Below are 18,820 nucleotides of genomic sequence, written 5' to 3'. Positions count from 1 at the left end.
CCTGAGGTCCAATTGGTAGGACAGAATCAATTTCTACAAATAGTCCTCTGACCCCCATATAATTGCCATGGGCACACAGTACACACACATGCAAAAATAAATAAATACATAAATAAATAAATAAATAAATAAATAAGATTTTTAAAATACCTTAAAGGGAAGTGGATAGAAATGTTAAAGGCCAGTTTGTTACTTGCCAACCCATGGAACAATCAGGCTAAAAAAGTCCACAAAAGAGACTATGACAGTTGTGGAACTGTTCACAATCTAGCATGCTCCCTCCTTAGAGCGTGGTACCTTCTTAGGGAGCCCTGGCACAAGGAACTGCATGCCACTGAGAATCTCTGTGAAGAATAATAATGTGTAAAGACACATGAAATTCTATCCACCTGATGGTGTGATTAGCTCTCCATTTTGGCCTCACCATGTTCTTCCAGGCAGACCACCACTGTTATAAGCCTGCACTGATACTTAAGGAGCAGTCAAACCCAGCTGGAAAGCTTTTCCACATCCTTATCAGTAGTCTACATGTGTTAATATGTACAAGCTGGGAAAGAATGATACCTGATTGAAGGGGGCCCGGGGCCCATCACCGAGCAGAGGCGCTTTCTGCTGCTGGAATGCTATTGGCCCTTGAGATGGATGTGGCCCTCTTGCCGGGTTCTGCTGTCCCTGAGGTCCAGGGGGTCCTTGCATGCCACCTTGGGGTGGAGGTCCCAAAGAGCCCTGGGGTGGGCCCTGCTGCCCTTGTGAACCTGAGGGTCCTCGAAGTTCCTGTGGAGGGCCCAACATTGACCCCTGTGGTGGAGGCCCCTGCATGCCGCGCATCTCCTGAGGACCTCTCATTTCCTGAGGGCCATGTCCCAGCAATCCACTTGGAGGATGTGGTCCTCTCATCTCTTGAGGTGGGTGGCCAATCATTATCCCTTGAGGAGCAGGACCCTGATTCTCCCGAGGTCCCGGAGGCCCCTGCATGCCTCTTGGATTCAGTCCCATCAGAGGTCCCTGGATCCCTTGAGATGCTGGCCCACCCTGTATACCGTGAGGGTGAGGAGGTCCTTGCATTCCTCTTGGACCAGGTGGTCCCTGCATTCCTTGAGAACCAGGAGGACCCTGAGGGCCCATGTGACCCTGAGGTGCAGGTGGGCCTTGGGGGCCCATGTGGCCCTGTGGTCCTGGTGGGCCCTGAGGACCCATATGGCCTGGAGGACCAGAACTACCTTGAGGTCCAGGTGGCCCTTGAGGACCCAAAGGGCCATGAGGTCCAGGGTGCCTCTGCATTCCTTGCGGACCGTGCATGTCTTGAGGCCGTGGCATTCCCTGGGGAGGGCCCTGGGGTCCTTGTGGTCCCATGAATCCTTGTGGCCCTCCACCTCCTTGATGCATTGGAGGGCCTTGTGGTCCCATTTGTCCCTGGGGTCCAGGGGCTCTGAACTGGCCCTGCGGACCTGGAGGCCCCATTTGAGCCACCAATGGCATCTGCTGAGATGGATGAGGCTGCTGAAAACCTTGAGGAATCTGAGATATTGGACCTTGACCAGAAAAGGGCTGAGGTCCGAGGAGCGGGGTACCAGACGAGGGAGGAGGCTGGATCTGATCGGCCTGTTTCTGTGCAAGCCTTTCGATTTTAAGTTGCTGAAAAGGGGGGAAAAAATCAGTGCACAGAATAAATAAAATAAGCTAGAGCCCTCAAAGAACACTGCTGCATTACCTTCTGACATCCATGCGTGCACACACGCGCGCGCGCACACACACACACACGCACGCACGCACGCACGCACGCACGCACGCACATGCACACGCACGTACAAAATAAGAAAGCACCATTTACGAACAACAATGAAGGGAGTAGAAAGATCATCAATCAAAGATGCTGTGCCGACTTTCTTGGCTCACACACCTCTAAAAGTTGCGGATTGGTATACTGTAATGTGGCCATTTCTTGCTCAATTTCTGCTTGTGTTTTTTTCTTCTCTTCTAACTTAATATCTTCTTTCCTGTCATTCAACACCTCATTTGGAGCAGGAATTGGAACTTTATTTTGCATCCAGGCCTTAGGGAGAAAGAGAAAAAATTAAATTTTACAGAAGCATAAAAATTATGATAAGTTGAAAAAAATTCTCCAGTGTCGTCATCTGCATGGCTGAACCTCTAGGGCCTCTAGGGCGGCTTCTTTGTGATTTAAGAATAAAGTGGGCTAGGTATATTAGGAATTACAAGTTTCTAAACTTATGAAAGCTACATGTTATAATTTGGTATCCACAAAAGGTCATATGTTGAAGGCTTGGTCCTCAGGTAGGGACACTCAGGGAGGAAGTGAAGCTCTAAGAGGAGAGGCTGGAAGGAGTGAGCCAGAACTTGGGGTTGTGCCCTTGAAGGGGTCCCGAGACGTGTTCTGCTCTCTCATGCTACAGACCAAAGGGACAAAGCCAAGCAACCACTGACTTTCTGAGGCCATGAGCCAAACAGACTTCCCTCTCAACTTCACCTGTTAACTTGGCTATGTGTGACAGCGTCAGAAAGCTGACTGAAATATTGCTAGATATTACAGTTATCAAGAATTCCAATGAGTATTTATAGTAATGAAGCAGAAGACAGACAACATAAGACAGCCAACAGACTCTGCCTGCTGACTTGTTCTCTTCCCTCTGACAACATAAATGACTAAAATGAAGCAACAATAGAAGAAGACATAGGGAAAGCCGATGCCCCACTGCATTTAATTTTATGGCAGCCAGCGGTATGTACGTCTAAAGAGAAGAGCGTGGGAAGACAGCACCGAAAGGGCTGGCTTTGACTATCCAAAGACGACTGTTTCTGAGCATCCGCTGAAGGAACCAGGCCCCGTCTTGAAGCGAGGATGAGGCGGTCCCTGCCACTGACTGACCTGCTGGAACTGAGCGGGAATGGGCTTTGCATAAGGGACTTTCTTCTGAGGAACTTTTTTCTGATCCTTTTGCATGACTTCCTCCATTCCCCAATCCAAGCCTGGAATTGTCATTTCAATTTCATTTGATTCATCTTTCCCTGAAACCATACAAAGAACTAGTTACTTCCTTAAACAAAAAAACATAGCCACTTATGAAATGAACCAATTGTTGGAAACATAATTTTTAAACATTACATTGTTTTAATCATTTTCATTCACAATTCTCAACATAAACCATGTGAGCATTTCAACATGATTTATTAACAAGTTAATTAATCATGAAAATAAGACAGAGGTCTACGAAAACTTATAGAAATTAAATGCGTAAATGTAGCTGGCCTTACCCATCTGTTCCTGCTCCATTGCTAACTTCAGCTGTTCTGGTATTCCCATCCCTGGGATCACTGCCAGGCTATTAGGTTCCAGGTCATCTACAAATAATACACCCATGATCAACAGAGACCTGCATAGTGGTTCCTATAAAACGATGCTTTATTAACGTAAGTAATATTACTGGGTGCAGGAGCACATGCCTTTAATTACAGCATTCACATGATACAAGTAGGAGGATCTCCACGAGTTCAAGACCAGCATAAACTATATAGCAACGGCAAATTACATCAGCCAAGAACATAGTGAGGCCCTGTCCTCCAAAAAAGCCATAAATAAATAAACAAATAAATAGCTTCAACCAAGCCCAAACAAATGAAAGAAAACGCAGCTGGGTGAGCTGGTATAAATCCTCAAAGCCAGAAGCAAGACAGATCTCTGAGGCCAAAAAGCCCTAAATTATTTGGTGTTAGGATTGAGAAGAGAGCATCAAGCCTGCTAAGAGAGTACTGGATCACTTACTTAGTTATGTCCCTTGCCCCAGATTAGTTTGTACAAGTCTCAAAACTTAATGTTTATAACGGGCTATCATGAGACTTCAAGGGAGAAATCTGCAGATCTTACCATACTCTACTCCATCTTCTGACATGCCAGGCAAAAGGTTCAGATTATATCGATCTCGCATTTTATCACCTGGTCGGTTTCGAGTCCAGAATTTGCTGATGAAGGAGAAGTAAAGGGAGAAAGGGAACATGGCTTCAAGTTTTCTCTGGGCACAACAGCTCACATCAAGTCTTCACTATGTCATTCTTTTAAGTATTTTAATTGTGGAAAGAACATTTTAAATCAAAAGGTAAAACAAAATTTAAACCACAAAAATTAATGTTCAATACTCCATCTCTTTATTTATAATAACCTTTTATCAATCACAACAAAAATGGCAGATTAGAAGTTGTAACTCAGTGAAGGCAAAGATTCCAGACAAGAAATAACAGACGTGGGCTGTGAATAACGGGACTCCCTTGTAACCCTGGCACTCTAGAGGCGCATGCTGGAGGAGCAGGAGCTCAAAGTCATTTTCAGCTACATAGCAAGCTGGAGTCTAGCCTGGCCTGGGTTCCATGACTCTTGTTTAAAGAGAGAGGAGTGGGGCAGGGAGATGAGTACACTCAGAGAAAGAAAACAAAAACATCAGAAATACAAAGAGAATGGTAAAATGGCTAGAAAGTGCTGGAAAAGAAGGGATAGGAAGTAAAAAAGAAATAAACTCAGGTGAGACGTCCAAAGTCCTCCACATGAGAGAACACCAGTAATAGCTGCCAACTAGCTCTGGGCCACACTGCTGCCCAGCCTGGGTCAGCAGCCAGTGCCAGGAATAGACTAACCCTTCCTGAGCATGACGTCACAGGACAGACAATGAGTGGACTACAAAGCTGTGACCAGGGGGTGCTTATGTTATGGACAGGCACTCCCAGAGGACAGCAGTGGGTTGTGGAGACTGCAGCTCAAGTCTAGTGCGGGAACCTAAACTTGCGATTCACACCGAGCTCAAGAATACACAAAAGGCATCAACCCAACCCCTGCCTAGTCCAGCCACAACATGGAAGGAAACATGAGACCTGTCCCCAGTCTGGCACAATGCAGCCAACAGTCGCAATACTCCCACACTGCTGAACACTGGCAAAAAATGCAGCAGTATTTGGAAGAAAACACCCCACAAGAAATGTAAAGACAAGCATGGGTACGCTGCCCATGCTCCCTACAAACCTCAAACCCAGAAGTCCTGGTGTGGAAAGTACGATCTCATGAACCAGACAGGGTGACTGGCAGGTGGAGCAGAATGAGAAATGTCTCAGACCGAGAACCTCCTACAGAGAGTGCAATCAAACACAGAAACTCTTCTGTGGTTTTGGTTTTGCTGTTGTTATTGTATAACGAGGTCTCCCTGTGTAGCCCTGGTTGGCTTGGCCCCAAACTCAGAAGTCCACCTGCCTGTGCCTCCTGGAGTGCTGGGATTACAGACATACCCAGAGAAATTCTGATCAGCAAGGATCTAACCTGTTTGAATTACTGAGACCAGCAGCTCTCTTTCTACCAGCAAAGCCAGCTACAAAGCAAAACAAAACACCACCACACAACACAACAACCAAAGGGTGGGGGACACAATGGTCAACCCAATTAGGAAGCAATACTGACTGATGTCATATTATTTCCTATTTCCTTTTTATTTATTCATTTGGGTGCAAGAAAAATCACTTGATTCCAATTAACACAAAAACACATAATACATCTAAAGGAGGTCACTCAAACACTTTGCCAATGACAATTTCCATGTGGCCCGAGGTGGTTTGAACAAGGTACGGTCCCCACAGGCTCTGGAATTTGACTACTTGGTCCACAGCTGGCTGCACTACTTGGGGAAGTTTAGGTAGTGCAGCTTCGCTGAAAGAAGTGTGCCACTGGAGTTACACACATAGCGTTGCCTTCCTTTCAGACCCCTTTCTGCTTCATGCCTACTGTTGAGCATGTGACCTTTAGGCTTCCTGCTCCTGTCACTTGCTCCCATGGCTCTGCCCTGCCATGATGGGCTCCTATCCCTCTGGAATTATAAGCCAAAGTAAACTAGCTTCCTTCCTTAAGTTAGCTTTGGTCATGGTCTGTAATTAGCTAATTAATACATTATCTCACTGAAATCCGCTCATTAGCAGCTCTGAAATCCAAGAAGAAGGAAATGAAATTCTTCACTCCCTAAAAATAAACTCTATGCCAAATAGATAGCTTCAATTGTCAACGACACAAACCTAGACACACCTGGGAAGAAACAACTTCAATTGAAGAATTGCGTCTATTAGACTGGCCTGTAAACATGTCTGTGGGGCATTCTCTGAGGGCCAAGCCCGTGGTGGGCAGTATCATCCTCAGGTAGATGAGCTATATGGTAAAGGAAGCTGAACATGAACTGGGAGCAAGAAAGTGAGCAGCGTGCTCCACGGTCTGTGCTCCCAGTCCCAGTCCCTTTCTTCTCCAAGTTGTTTTCAGTCATGTTTATTATAGCAACAGAAAAGCAAACTAGGACAATATCCACACTAGTTTCATCCCAGGGATATAAGATTAATTCAATATGTATATATATATAAATCAATACATGCAATACAATATATAAGTAAGATTAAAGACAGAAACCACATGATCATAAATAGATGTGGAAAAGACCTCTGACAAAGTTCACTATCACTTCATGATAAAGCCCTGAAGGAAGAAGAGAAGGAAGCTGGGTGTGGTGCCTTTAGTCCCAGCACTAGGGAAGCAGAGGCAGGGAAGCAGCCTGGCCTACAAAGTATGTCCAGGACAGCCAGGGCTTTTTATACAGAGAAACCGTGTCTCAAAAAACAAACAAACAAAAATAAATAGAAGGAATGCTATATATAATAAAGACTATTTGACAAACTGAAAGAAAGTATTTTTCCTAAAATCCACAATGAGATCCAGATAGCCATTCCCTCCCCTTTTATTCAAATAGTTATCAAATCTTAGCTAGAACATTACAAAAGAGGATGAAATAAGAGTGACAGAAACTTGGGCAGTGGTGGCACACGCCTTTAATCCCAGAATTTGGGAGGTGGAAGCAGAGGTAGGTGAATTTCTGAGTTCGAGGCGAGCCTGGTCTACAGAGTGAGTTCCAGAACAGCCTGGGCTACACAGAGAAAACCTGTCTCGAAAAACATAAAAAAACAAAAAAAAAAAAAAAGTGACAGAAATAAAAAAGTTCAATTATTAACTTTCTATTAGAAAAAGTCCAATTATTCCTATTGGTTGAAGACATGATCCTGCAGTTAAAAGATGCCTATAGACTCTACCAGAAAATTCTTAAAGCAATTAAACATTTTAAATGAAGTAAAACAATACAAAAGCAACCCTCTCAAGTAGGAGGATTTCTATATACCAATACTAAACTTTCTGAGAAAAAACTAAAAATAAAAAAAATTAAAACAACTTCAAAAAATTAAAACAAAACAAAACAAAGAAAGCAGACATGGCTGCCATATCTATAATCTAAGTACCTAGGAGATGAGGCAGGATCAGAAGTTTAAGGCTTCTTTGGCTACATAGTGAGTTCAAGAGCAGCCAGGGATAAATGAGACTCTGAATCAAAGATGAAAGATCTCTGGAATGAAAACTTTAAAATACTGAATAAAGAAAGTTAAAAACAGTAGGGGGAAATCCCTATGCCAGTGGATTGATAGACTTTATAACACTGTGATGCCAAAAATGGCTTACAGATTCAAACCAATCCCCTCAAAACTCCAAAGATAGTCTACACAGAACTCAAAAGGAGAAAAAAAGTTCTAAGACTCATAAACTCATACAGAAACAATAAAAACCAATAACAATTGTATAAAAATTTAGTCAAATGAATTTTGGGGGGGGTGCGGGGGGAGGGTTTCGAGACAGGGTTTCTCTGTGTAGCCATGGCTGTCCTGGAACTCACTCTGAAGACCAGGCTGGCCTCAAACTCAGAAATCTGCCTGCCTCTGCCTCCCAAGTGCTGGGATTAAAGGCGTGCACCTGGCAGTCAAATGAATTCTTAACAGAAAGAATAATATAGAAAGTATTACAATACTTGATCTCAAATTAGACTACAGACCCACTGTTAACAAAAGGGCATGGTGCTGGCATAAAAACAGACATTTAGACCAGTACAAAAGAATAGAAAATAAGCCACCAGGTTACATCCATTTACTTTGTTGACAAAGGTTCCCAAAACATACTAGAGGAAAATGACAGCCCTTTTAACAAACAGGGCAGGGAAATCCAGCTGTGTGCATCAGAAGAGATGGGCAGGGAAGCAGAGGAAGAACTAAGAGCAAAGATTACTCACTTGGAAGTATGACTAAGAAGCACATGTCTTTGCATGCTACCCCCCCCCCCCCCCCCCCCCCCGTATTACTGTCTCCCATAAAAATGTTTCAAAATATAAACCAGTATATGTGCAAAGTAAACACATATACTCTTATTTATTTCCGGCTACTCCCGGAGTACAGACATTTCTTGCTATTTTCAGCATGGTACCTCCTTACCTGGTATGGTCATTTGAGCCCGAGCAGAGAATATGTCCCAAAGGATGCCAAGCCAAACTCCAGATCATCCCTTCGTGGGCCATCTCCATCCCACCTACCTCCTTCTCTACCCTGCAACAGCATGAACAAAACAAAACCAAACAAAACTGTTGAACCAAAATTACCAAGAGAACAACAGAAACAAATGAAAAACAAAGCAAAAGAACACCAAAAACATGGAAACAAAAGTATATTCTCTTCTTAATAAAGAGCTCTCAGCGTCGTTTACTTTGAATCTTGTCAGTGCCGTGTGTTACACTAGTTTTTCATGAGTAGATTCTTTCACTCAACCTTAGGAGGATCATAGAATAAAATGCTTTGCAAATTATTTCAACTATAGAATCTATTTTATTCTTCCATAACAGTTTATATCTAAAACACAAGTGCTATCTTTTCTCCTCAAGCTTGATTTACAAAATTGAAAACTGTAGGGCAGAGTCAAAAATGTACACATTTGCATATAGGAAAATGCAAACTTTGATCACACTCATACACATTTAAGGATTCTTCACAAAACATTCCTCTTATAGTCACCACAGCATTGTGACAGTTACAGTGCATGGTTTAGAAGCCAACTCAAAACAGATTTTTATTTAATTTACTAATATGTGTATGTGCATGTTGTATACATGAGGTGTGTATGTGTATGTGTGTGTGTAAAAAAGAGATGTGTAGAGTTTGTGTCTGTTTTTTGTGTGTGTGGTATGTGTGTAATTTGTGTATTTGTGTATGTGTGATGTGTGGTGTGTGTTTATGATATGTTTGTGGTGTGTGGTATGTGTCTACATGGTATGTGTCTGATGTGTATATACACATGGTGTGTGTTATATGTGTATGGGATATGTGTATGATCTGCATATGTGTGATGTGTGTTCATGATGTGTTTGTAGTGTGCAGTGTGTTTGTGTGTGTGTGTGTGCGTGCGCGTGCTCGAGCAGGAGCCTGCCCGGTACACAGGTGGACATCACAGAGAACTCTCAGGAGTCAGTTCTCTCCTTCCGCCATGGGTTCTAAGAACAGATCTTGCTCGGGTTGTCGGGCTGTACAACAGTGCTTTTTACCTGCTGAGCCATCTCACTAGCCCAAGATCATTTATCTTCATCTGAGTTTCTTAGTCTCCAATCTGCCATGAAGGCTCTGTCTTCACACATGGAGCTCAAGGCACGTGCAATGGCCATGTGCAGGTGCTTCTGAAGAACGCCGGTGAAGTCAGGTTTCGAAACACCACAGTCACTAAAATTTCCCTAGCTAAGGCACCAAGTACAAGAGAGCCAAGACATCTCTGCTGCCATACTGTGTGGGAACATGTGTTAACAAACATTATCATTTTCCCACACAGTAAATGGTACATACCCAACATGCCAGAATAACAAAGAGCCATCAGATCCTCCACTGGCAAAAAGTCCTTCATGAACAGGATGCCAGGCTACAGCTGTAAAACAAAAACAAAAGTCCCAGAGAAAGGTGAAATGGTTCCAGTGTGAGATGGCTACAGGGGAGGGTCCCCAAAACACATGTGATGAGAAGCACATCACAGCCACTGACCTGTGGCTTCCTTCTTGTGACCTCGGAATACTTGAAGCTCTTCTTTCAAGTTTCGGATATCAAAAAGCTTACAGAGATGGTCACGAGATGCTGTAAGGAGCCAGTTGCCATTGAGGTTTAATTTCACTTCCATCACTGTGTTTTTATGGGCGTGACTGGAAACAAAGCACCAGGGGTGAAACATGTCAGGATGTATCAGTTAATATACATGGTCCTTTTTGTTGAAAGCACATGGGTGAAGATGGCAAGAGGTGTGGCCTGGTGTTATAAGGTATGTGACTAAAACTCAACAAGACCACATTCAAAAGTGTCCTTGAAAACCCTTGTTATGCCAGGCATGGTGGTGGTGCATGCCTTTAATCCCAGCAAGGGAAGCAAGAGCAAGGCGGACCTCTGTGAGTTCAAGTCTAGGATGGGTCAGCAAAGGTTCCTGAACAGCCAATGCTACATAAAAAGAGCCTGTCTCAAATGGAAAAAAGAAAGGAGGGAGGGAAAGAGGGAAGAAGGGAGGAAGAGAAAAAGAAGGGGGAAAACTGGAACAATAAATAAAATAAAACCCCTATTGATGACAAAAATAAAGCCCAGCATCTAAACACAGCTCTCAAAATCCAGCTAAACGAGCAAGGAGAGTCTGTTGGGCAGAAAGGTTCATCTAGAAATAGGGGAAGTACTTACAACACACAAAATCATCACTAAGTTCATCAGATTCAATGACGTTTCTCTCATTAAGACAAAGTATGGAAGCAGGAACAACTTTAGTTGCTGAGAGGGTTAATTTGACTAAAGGCAATGAATGCTGTATCCTAGGGCTTGCATGATGTTTATATCAAAAGGCTCACAAGGTACTGTATGGCAGCCTTCCCTTAAGGAATCTGAGCTGTAGATGTTTCATTTCCAATTAGGATCAGGATATAGTATCCGTGTGCCCCCAAAGAACACACTCATGATCCTAAATTGTGTGTGAGGGAAGGGAAAGGAAAGTGGAAGGGGAAGGGGGAAGAGGAGGGAGGGAGGGAAAGAAAGGAGAGAGAAAAAGGAGGAGAGGGACAAGAGAAAGTGAGGGGCAGCTGGGAAGTGGTGGCGCACGCCTTTAATCCCAGCACTTGGGAGGCAGAGGCAGGCGGATTTCTGAGTTCGAGGCCAGCCTGGTCTACAGAGTTAGTTCCAGGACAGCCGGGGCTACACAGAGAAACCCTGTCTCGAAAACCCCCTCCCAAAAAAAAAAGTGGGGGGCAGAGGAGAGGGAAAGGGAAGAGGGAGAGAAAAAGTGGAGAAGGGAGAGAGGTAGAGAGGGGGTGAGTGAGGAAGGGAGGTAGAAGAGAGAGGGGGCGAGGGAAACGGGATAGGGAGAGGAGAGAAATCTCTGCATATAGCTGAAGTAAGCTAGGAAAAGCGGGGCAGAGGCACAGATACTAAAGCCACCGGTGCCAAGGGCTATTCTGAGGACATGGAGACAGACAGCAGGAAGAACCTCTTCATCGTCCTGCACCCCTGTAGGATAGCCCAGTAAAACTTAAGTGGCAGAACAACTATCATCTGCTTTCAGTAGAAATTTAGAGATAAGTCAGAATCAAATCACCCAAGGATTGAGGTCCACTTGTGTCCAAACCATATTTTTTTCAAAAAAGGAAAACAGGAAAGCCGAGTAAGCTTCGAGTTAAGTACCACAGGCTGCCTTTGGTCCGCAAGGACCTCAGAGGCCTTCCTATCACTTACAGTGTTGCAAGACTCTGCCCAGTCTTGGGATCCCAGAACTTGATTGGCTGCTGGCTATCTTTACTTCCTGAAACGACTAACCCTTTGGTTGGATGCCAGTCTACACACTTCACATCAGCACCATGACCTGTTGGGAAACAAGTCAGAACAAGAACCTCATTGGTCACGAGCTGCAAGTAGGGCTCCATTCTATAGGACAAAGGGAGAGAAACCCAGCTGTTGATTTGCTCTTGTGTTTGAAAGGCTCTGAGCAGCCTTGGAAGTCTGCTGGACCCAGGGCCAGCTCTCCTCCGATGCTGCAGCACAGGGAGCACTAAGTGCATCTTGCTCACCTATCTGTGGGCAGTCAGTCCAGACGTTTTGGAAGGTGCACTCTGTAGGCTTTTTAAGATTTTAATGCTATTCCTCATTGTTTTAGCTCTAAGACCCCACCTGTACTGTTCACTTCAGCGTTCCTTCTGCAAGGTAGTCTGCACTGATCAAAAGTCCTAAACCCAAGCTTAGGCACTATAGCTTTCTAAACAGGAAGGCAGTAACAGTAGCCCACCTCTTTTTTGTTGCTGGTTACTGAAGGACAGGTAATGTCTGACTGATAAACAAATTACTAAAACTCACAAATGTGAAAACTCAGAATGAACAAAGCACTGTTTATGGTTTTGGGAAGGCCGGGTATTGATGGTAGAGTATCTTGCAGGGTAAATGCAGTAGGTGGGTAAAGTGAGGACTTCTCAAACAGTGCCCTCCTTCACCTGAAGCAAACCCAGCTCTTAGAAATGTCATGTAAAAAGAGAAAAGGAGGAATGAACAAAGATAAAAAGGAATTAAGAAGGAAGAGATGGTCTCAAGACATCAGAAATGATCTACACTCATTCAGAAGGCAAAAGATGTGTGTGCCTTGTATGCCACATGGGTTTTAGCTCATCTCAGACCAAAGGCAGGGTGGGAGGCATGTACCAAGATCCTGTGATCTCATAATCACATATCATAAAGGATGTTCAAAAGGATTCTCCTTTTGTTGCAGTTTGTTTTTATGTGTTCCTAAATACGGTTCAAATATATTCCAAAATAACTGCCACACAGCCCAGTATTCAAAGAGGATTCAACAGTGTGACTACAGTGTCCACAATATGTTATCTCTATGTAAATCAGTCTGTACCATCTGCACCGTAAAAGGCACACATGAATGTCCTAAGTCACATGTGCACACCAAGGTACAAGACACTGTGCTGAGAGGCGATGCTTCCTCTTGCACATGCCATTGTTTCTCTTATCTTCTAACAATGAACACACCTTATAACTGAGGCTTGAGGGAAAAGGAAGCTCTGCAGTTATACTTTGAATCTTAAGAAAAAGAAGGAGACCAGCAAAATGAAGCAGTGGGTAAAGACCCTTGGCACTAAGCCTAACATGGTCTACCCCTGGAACCCAAACGGTGGAGAGAGACAACTCCCACAACTTGTCTTCTGATCTCTACATGTGTACCATTTACACCACACACTTTCCCAACAAAGACATACAAAATCATTAAAATATAATGGTGGTATATGCCTGCAGTCTTGGCACCCAGGTGGAAGCAGAGATCAGGGCTCAGGGCCAGCCTCAGCTGCACGCGTTAAAAGACATTCAGAGCTAAATAAGACCCTGTCTAAAAATCAACTGGGTTAGGAACGAGTGCTGTGGTAGTATAAGCCTTTAATCCCAGGCAGAGGCAGTCTAGCCTCCTCTACATAGAGAGGAAGGTACCAAACAAACCAAAGCAAAACAGGGTTGAGGAGATGGCTTCTTGTTAAAGCAAGAGTGCCCAAGTTCAAATCCCCAGCACCCACATACAAGCTAGGGCCACACTGTGGACTGTAACTCCAACCCAGATAGGAGGAAATCAATCCTGGAAGACTGGCTAGCTGGCTAATCTAGCCAAAAGAGCGAGTTCCAGGTTCAATATGGGAGGGATTCTGTCTCAAAAAATACAATGGAAAAGATCGACCAAGGAGAGCCCAGTGACAGACTCTGACCTCCACATGTACCCACAGCGCAAGCGTGCCCCCAGAGACAAGAGCAACACACACACACACACACACACACACACACACACACACACACACACACACACAGAGAGAGAGAGAAAAAGGGATCGGGAACAATGAAATCATGTGGTTCTCCTAACCTGCCTGATGAAAATCTAGGGGCCATTTGAATCCAAAAATATTACACACAGCCACGTATATGCATGGATTTTAACCAACCATATAAGATTAGTATGTGCTCTTAACTATTGAGCCATAATCTCTCCAGGCCCTGTTGTTAATTAAAAACAAACAAAAAACAAAAAACAACGAAAACAATACTCACCTAAGCAAAAAACTTAACTTGTACTGAGTCATCATCTATACTAAAAAAATTAAACAGATTCTACAGCACAATGTATCCCTGAATGTACCACTGGAAAATTCAAAAAGCTAGCCCCAGAGGCTCTGCTGGTCCTCCTGCTTCTGCCTCCCACTGTTGGGATTATGGCTTGACCACGGCACTCAGGGCTTTGTGGGTAAGTGAACATGCTGCAGCAGCTTAGGTCCAGCCCCAGGGGCAATGCGAGCAAGCACTGTTCTAGGTTGACTTCTTACTACACAGGGAGCCAGGCCTTTAATCCCAACACTCAAGAGGCACAGGAAGGTGACCTCTGTGAGTTCCCAGCCAGCCTGGTCTACATAGTGAGTTCCAGGTCAGCCAGGGCTATGAAGTGAGAAGATACCCTACAGCAAACAAACATCAAATATACAAATATGGGGGGGGAGCTATATGAAAAAAAGGACAAAAAGCTTTGCCTCCCTGTTCAGTTCTATAAGCATGAAGACGTGTGAATGGAACCCAGCAGACAGGAACTAGAATGGGAAGAGACAAGCCATCCTTCAGCCTTTGTATGACACTTGAGGCTCATGTAAGTAATCACCTATTTTCTTTACTGTTTTTATTTTTTTGAATTAAAACATTTTAGGGTGTATTTATGTGTGTTAGTTTGTGTTGATGCTTTAGGCTGTGTGTAAGGGTGTGAAGGACAGAGGTTGGTATCCCAGCTGCCTCTATCGCCCTGCTCCTCTTTGTTTCTTGTTTTTGAGACAGGGTCTCTCACTGACCTAGAGCTTACCCTCTCAGCTACACTAGGAGGTATAAATGAGTGAGTCCCCAGGAACTGTCTGCCTCTGACCACTACTGTGCTGGAGTTACAGGCACATGGCACCACACCCAGCTTTTCCCAAACTCAAGTCTTCATGCTTGCGCAACAACTTTACCCTTTGAGTCACCTTCCCAGCTCCACTATACTTAGAACACAAATAAACAAGGCCAGGGAGTCGGCTCAGCATTTAAGAGCACTGGCTAATTAGAATAAAGGACTATTGATACTTAGAATAAAGGGTCATTGATATAAATAAGACATATTTTTAGATTACAGTGGAGTATATCTGAATAAAGATGTTTAGACAAAAACACTAGCTGTTCTGGGCTTCCAGAGGACCTGGATTTAATTCCCAGTAACCATGTGGTTGATGACAATACGCTGTAGCCATAGTTCCAGGAGATCCAATGCTCTCTTCTATTCTTCATGAGCATTAGGCATGAATGTGACACATTAAACATGCAGGCAAAACAAATACACATAAAACCATAATTTTAAAAATAAAACTTACTTAAGAAGGCATGAAGTAACATTTGTAGCCTCACAGCTGGGTGGGGGTGGGGGCACAAACAGTAGAGAATATAAACAAGGCCACACATGGTGGCGAGCAGGCCTGCAACCCCACCTGCAATCCCAGCACTCTGAAGGTTGAAGGAGGATCTTAAGTTCAAAATCAGTCTAGGTTACATACTGAGTTTGAAAAACAAAACTAAACCAAAAATTAATAAATCTGTTCAAAAAAACATAAATCTGCTCAAAAATACTTAAAGCATGTATAAACAGAATACACACTGAGCTGGCTGGGTTCAGTGGTACAGCACTTGCTGGACAGGAATGACACACACAAATATACTCCATACACTCACACACAGATACCCAAGAATCTGATACTGCCTCCAAGTTAAGTGGGGAGACAAGACTTTTCACTATGTAAACTGAATTAGCTCTAACCCAAATACCCAATATTTAATTGCTTATGTACCAGCATATCACAAGTACCAAATTCCATACTATGAAAGCTGATATTGTGTACAAAATTACTAAAAAATACTGTATACAATTACTACCATATTATATGTGGGAAAATTTTACCCTTAGATGATTTGGGTTACTAGCCCTACGATCAATCGTGCATCTGTAACAGTCTATATATTACTTTGTGAATCTCCAATATTGAGAAAAAAATTCGATTTAAAAAGCCTAGTAACTTTACTAAGTAACAGTGGAAGGTAGATACACACACACACACACACACACACACACACACACGTGCACACACACACACGCGCGCGCACACACACACACACCCTCTGGAAAGTAGATATGACATCTTTAAAAGGAGCATATACTATTTTTATATTCTTTAATTTTTTAAAAATCTGTGTGTATACATGTGTGTACATCTCATATGTATCCAGGTGCATGAGGAAGTTAGAAGAGGGTATCAGATGTCCTGGAGCTGGAGTCAAAGGTTGGGGGCTGCCCAGTGTAGATACTGAGAACACAGAACTCCCTGAAGAGCATGTGTTCTTTTTTATTTGGGGGGAGGGGGGGTCGAGACTGGAACTCACTGGAACTCACTCTGTAGACCAGGCTGGCCTCGAACTCAGAAATCCACCTGCCTCTGCTTCCCAAGTGCTGGATTAAAGGTGTGCGCCACCACTGCCCAGTGCAACATGTGCTCTTAACCACACAGCAATCTTGCCCCTGCCATTTATTGTGTACACACCCACACCCACACCCACAGTTTTTTGGGACAGAGTTTCTCTGTGTAGCCCTGGATGTTCTGAATTTATTCTGTACAACTCAGAGATCTACCTGTCTCTGCCTCTCAAGTGTTGGGTGGAATTAAAGGTGTGTGCTCCTATTTGTAAACAAAATAAAAGGGAGGTTGAAGTAAGAAAAATGAACGAGGCCGGCGGGGACTTTTTTACCAAAGTGTTTCATTCTATTGCCATGCTAAGCCCCTCTCTCGGCCTCCAGGCTGCCTCAGGGCCAGTGTGCATGCCTGCTCCCACTTCCTTCTTCAGGAGAAAAAGAAGGTGGTAACTTTCCATTTCCTGACAAATGGAATAGCTTAGCAGTAAAAGGGGGCTTGGCCCCAAGCCTGATGATGTGAACCCACACAGTAGAACAAAAGAACTTACTCCTGCAAACCGTCATTTTCCCTCCACATGCACACACTCATACGCATGCACACACGCACACTCACACTTGTGCACACAAACACAAACACATACACACATAGTATGTGATGTGAAAAATAATCACCAGAAGACTACCACAGATTTATCCTATAAAAATAATTTTAGGTAATTTATTAAAATTCAAAGTACAGCCATGCATAGCAGCACACATCTGAAGTCCTAGCTATTTGGAAGACTGAAGCAGAAGCGTTTGAGTGGAGAAATTCAAAGTCAGTATGACTCTGTCTCAGAAAAGGAGCTCCCTCCTCCCCCCACAGAAAACACTTGGTTCATTTTGGAGATGGTATCAAAAGTACTATTTAGAACAGCAAACACTGAATAAAAATTTTTGAAGTAGAACTGTAAGACTTGCCTAGTTCCCTAATTAAAATATATTATCCCTAAATGAAAGATTTTAGAAACAAAAGAAAAAAAGGCTCATGAGCACAAGCAAGGAACCGGATGTGCAGCAGAAGGTAAAAGTGCTTGTTTGCAGTGTAAGCCTGATGACTGGAGTTAAATTCTCAGAACACACGGAGAAAGGAGAGAACCAATTAGCAAAAGTTGTCCTATGACCTCCATCCACACTGTGGCACATTCAAGTCTACACTCACACACAAGCACATCACACACAGTAATAATGTTCGTCTAACTTAATGAGGCAAACAAAACAACACTCACAAACTACAAATGTCATGGGGTGACTCTAAGAGTGAACCTGGCTACACAACTGTAGATACAGACTCAGGAAGTAGAGGCAGAGGCAGGTGGAAGATCGAGGCCAGCTTGGCCTACATTTTAGGGCAGCCAGAGCTATGTAGAGAGATCAAAATAAATAAACAAACAAGCAACAAATAAGAAAAAATGAAACTTATATTGGTATAGTGGAAACAAGTTAAAGGTATTCTTGTGTTTCCTTTAGTGTGATGTTGGAGTTCTACAAATAAATAATGCAGGGTAAATTTTGTGCACACTTTTCTTGGTATGATGTTAATATGAGAAGAAACTGTGTGTGGTGGCTCATACCTATTATTCCGCAACTTGAGAGGCTGAGGCAGGAGGATCATTGGAAAACAGTTTAGGAGTTAGAGAGAGACTGTCTCTAGGAGGGTTGGGGTGAAAAGAAAGAAATGTGTATTCTACTTAGCCTAAAAACATTTGGTAATGAATAATGATTTTAAGACTAACAACTACTTAATATTGGAAAGCGGCATTAAAACTCTTTTCAAAGGGGAAAATACTGCTCAATAATAAGCCTGCCTTTAAGACACTTAAGGGGCACCACAGATGTGCAGCAGGTACAAGAGCCTTACAGCCAGAGTTCTGTTTTCAGATCTCACATGCTGGAAGACAGGAGCCAAGTCCCACACCTTATCCTCTGGCTTGCACATACACATCTGTTTTTAAACGTCTATCAATGGTGAATTGTGACCATAAAGGGGACCAACAAGAGTTTGCAAGTAGAATGTGACAGATACGGCAAGCTCTTGAGAAGATGACAGACCTTTGAAGAAGTCAGGCATAAGGTTTCTGAGTCTAGGATGACTAGGAAGTAACAATATTTATCCAGATTATTTAAATTTTCAGATTATAATTTATTATTTATTATTTATTTATTATATTTATATAATATTTATTATTATAATTTATTCAGATTATAACCAGACATGGAAGGTATGCAGGGAGGCCAGAGGTGCAACTGCAAAATCTTAAAATATATACTGTTTATAAGTCTCTGTGGCAGGCGGTGGTGGCGCACTCCAGCACTTGGGAGGCAGAGGCAGGCAGATTTCTGAGTTCGAGGCCAGCCTGGTCTACAGAGTGA

At 43.3% G+C, this 18,820-nt stretch overlaps 1 protein-coding gene across 2 annotated transcripts in view; it reads right to left on the bottom strand.

Annotated features, from left to right (window-relative positions):
- Nucleotides 1-18,820, bottom strand: part of Wdr33 (WD repeat domain 33) — a 104,284-nt gene that overhangs the window by 18,156 nt on the left and 67,308 nt on the right. For both annotated transcript variants that reach the window (XM_031365216.1, XM_031365215.1), the window contains 9 exons: nt 11,638-11,764; nt 9,922-10,076; nt 9,730-9,808; nt 8,338-8,448; nt 3,884-3,978; nt 3,274-3,360; nt 2,888-3,027; nt 1,901-2,053; nt 565-1,635 (listed from right to left, as the gene is read on the bottom strand). In XM_031365216.1, the coding sequence (XP_031221076.1) occupies nt 565-1,635; nt 1,901-2,053; nt 2,888-3,027; nt 3,274-3,360; nt 3,884-3,978; nt 8,338-8,448; nt 9,730-9,808; nt 9,922-10,076; nt 11,638-11,764 (2,018 nt within the window). The remainder of the gene's footprint in view (nt 1-564; nt 1,636-1,900; nt 2,054-2,887; nt 3,028-3,273; nt 3,361-3,883; nt 3,979-8,337; nt 8,449-9,729; nt 9,809-9,921; nt 10,077-11,637; nt 11,765-18,820) is intronic.

The sequence above is a fragment of the Mastomys coucha genome, unplaced genomic scaffold (genome assembly GCF_008632895.1).
Source record: "Mastomys coucha isolate ucsf_1 unplaced genomic scaffold, UCSF_Mcou_1 pScaffold13, whole genome shotgun sequence".
Lineage (NCBI taxonomy): Eukaryota > Metazoa > Chordata > Mammalia > Rodentia > Muridae > Mastomys > Mastomys coucha.
The sequence above is the reverse complement of the archived record's forward strand: the minus strand, read 5'-3'. Positions and strand labels throughout refer to the sequence as shown.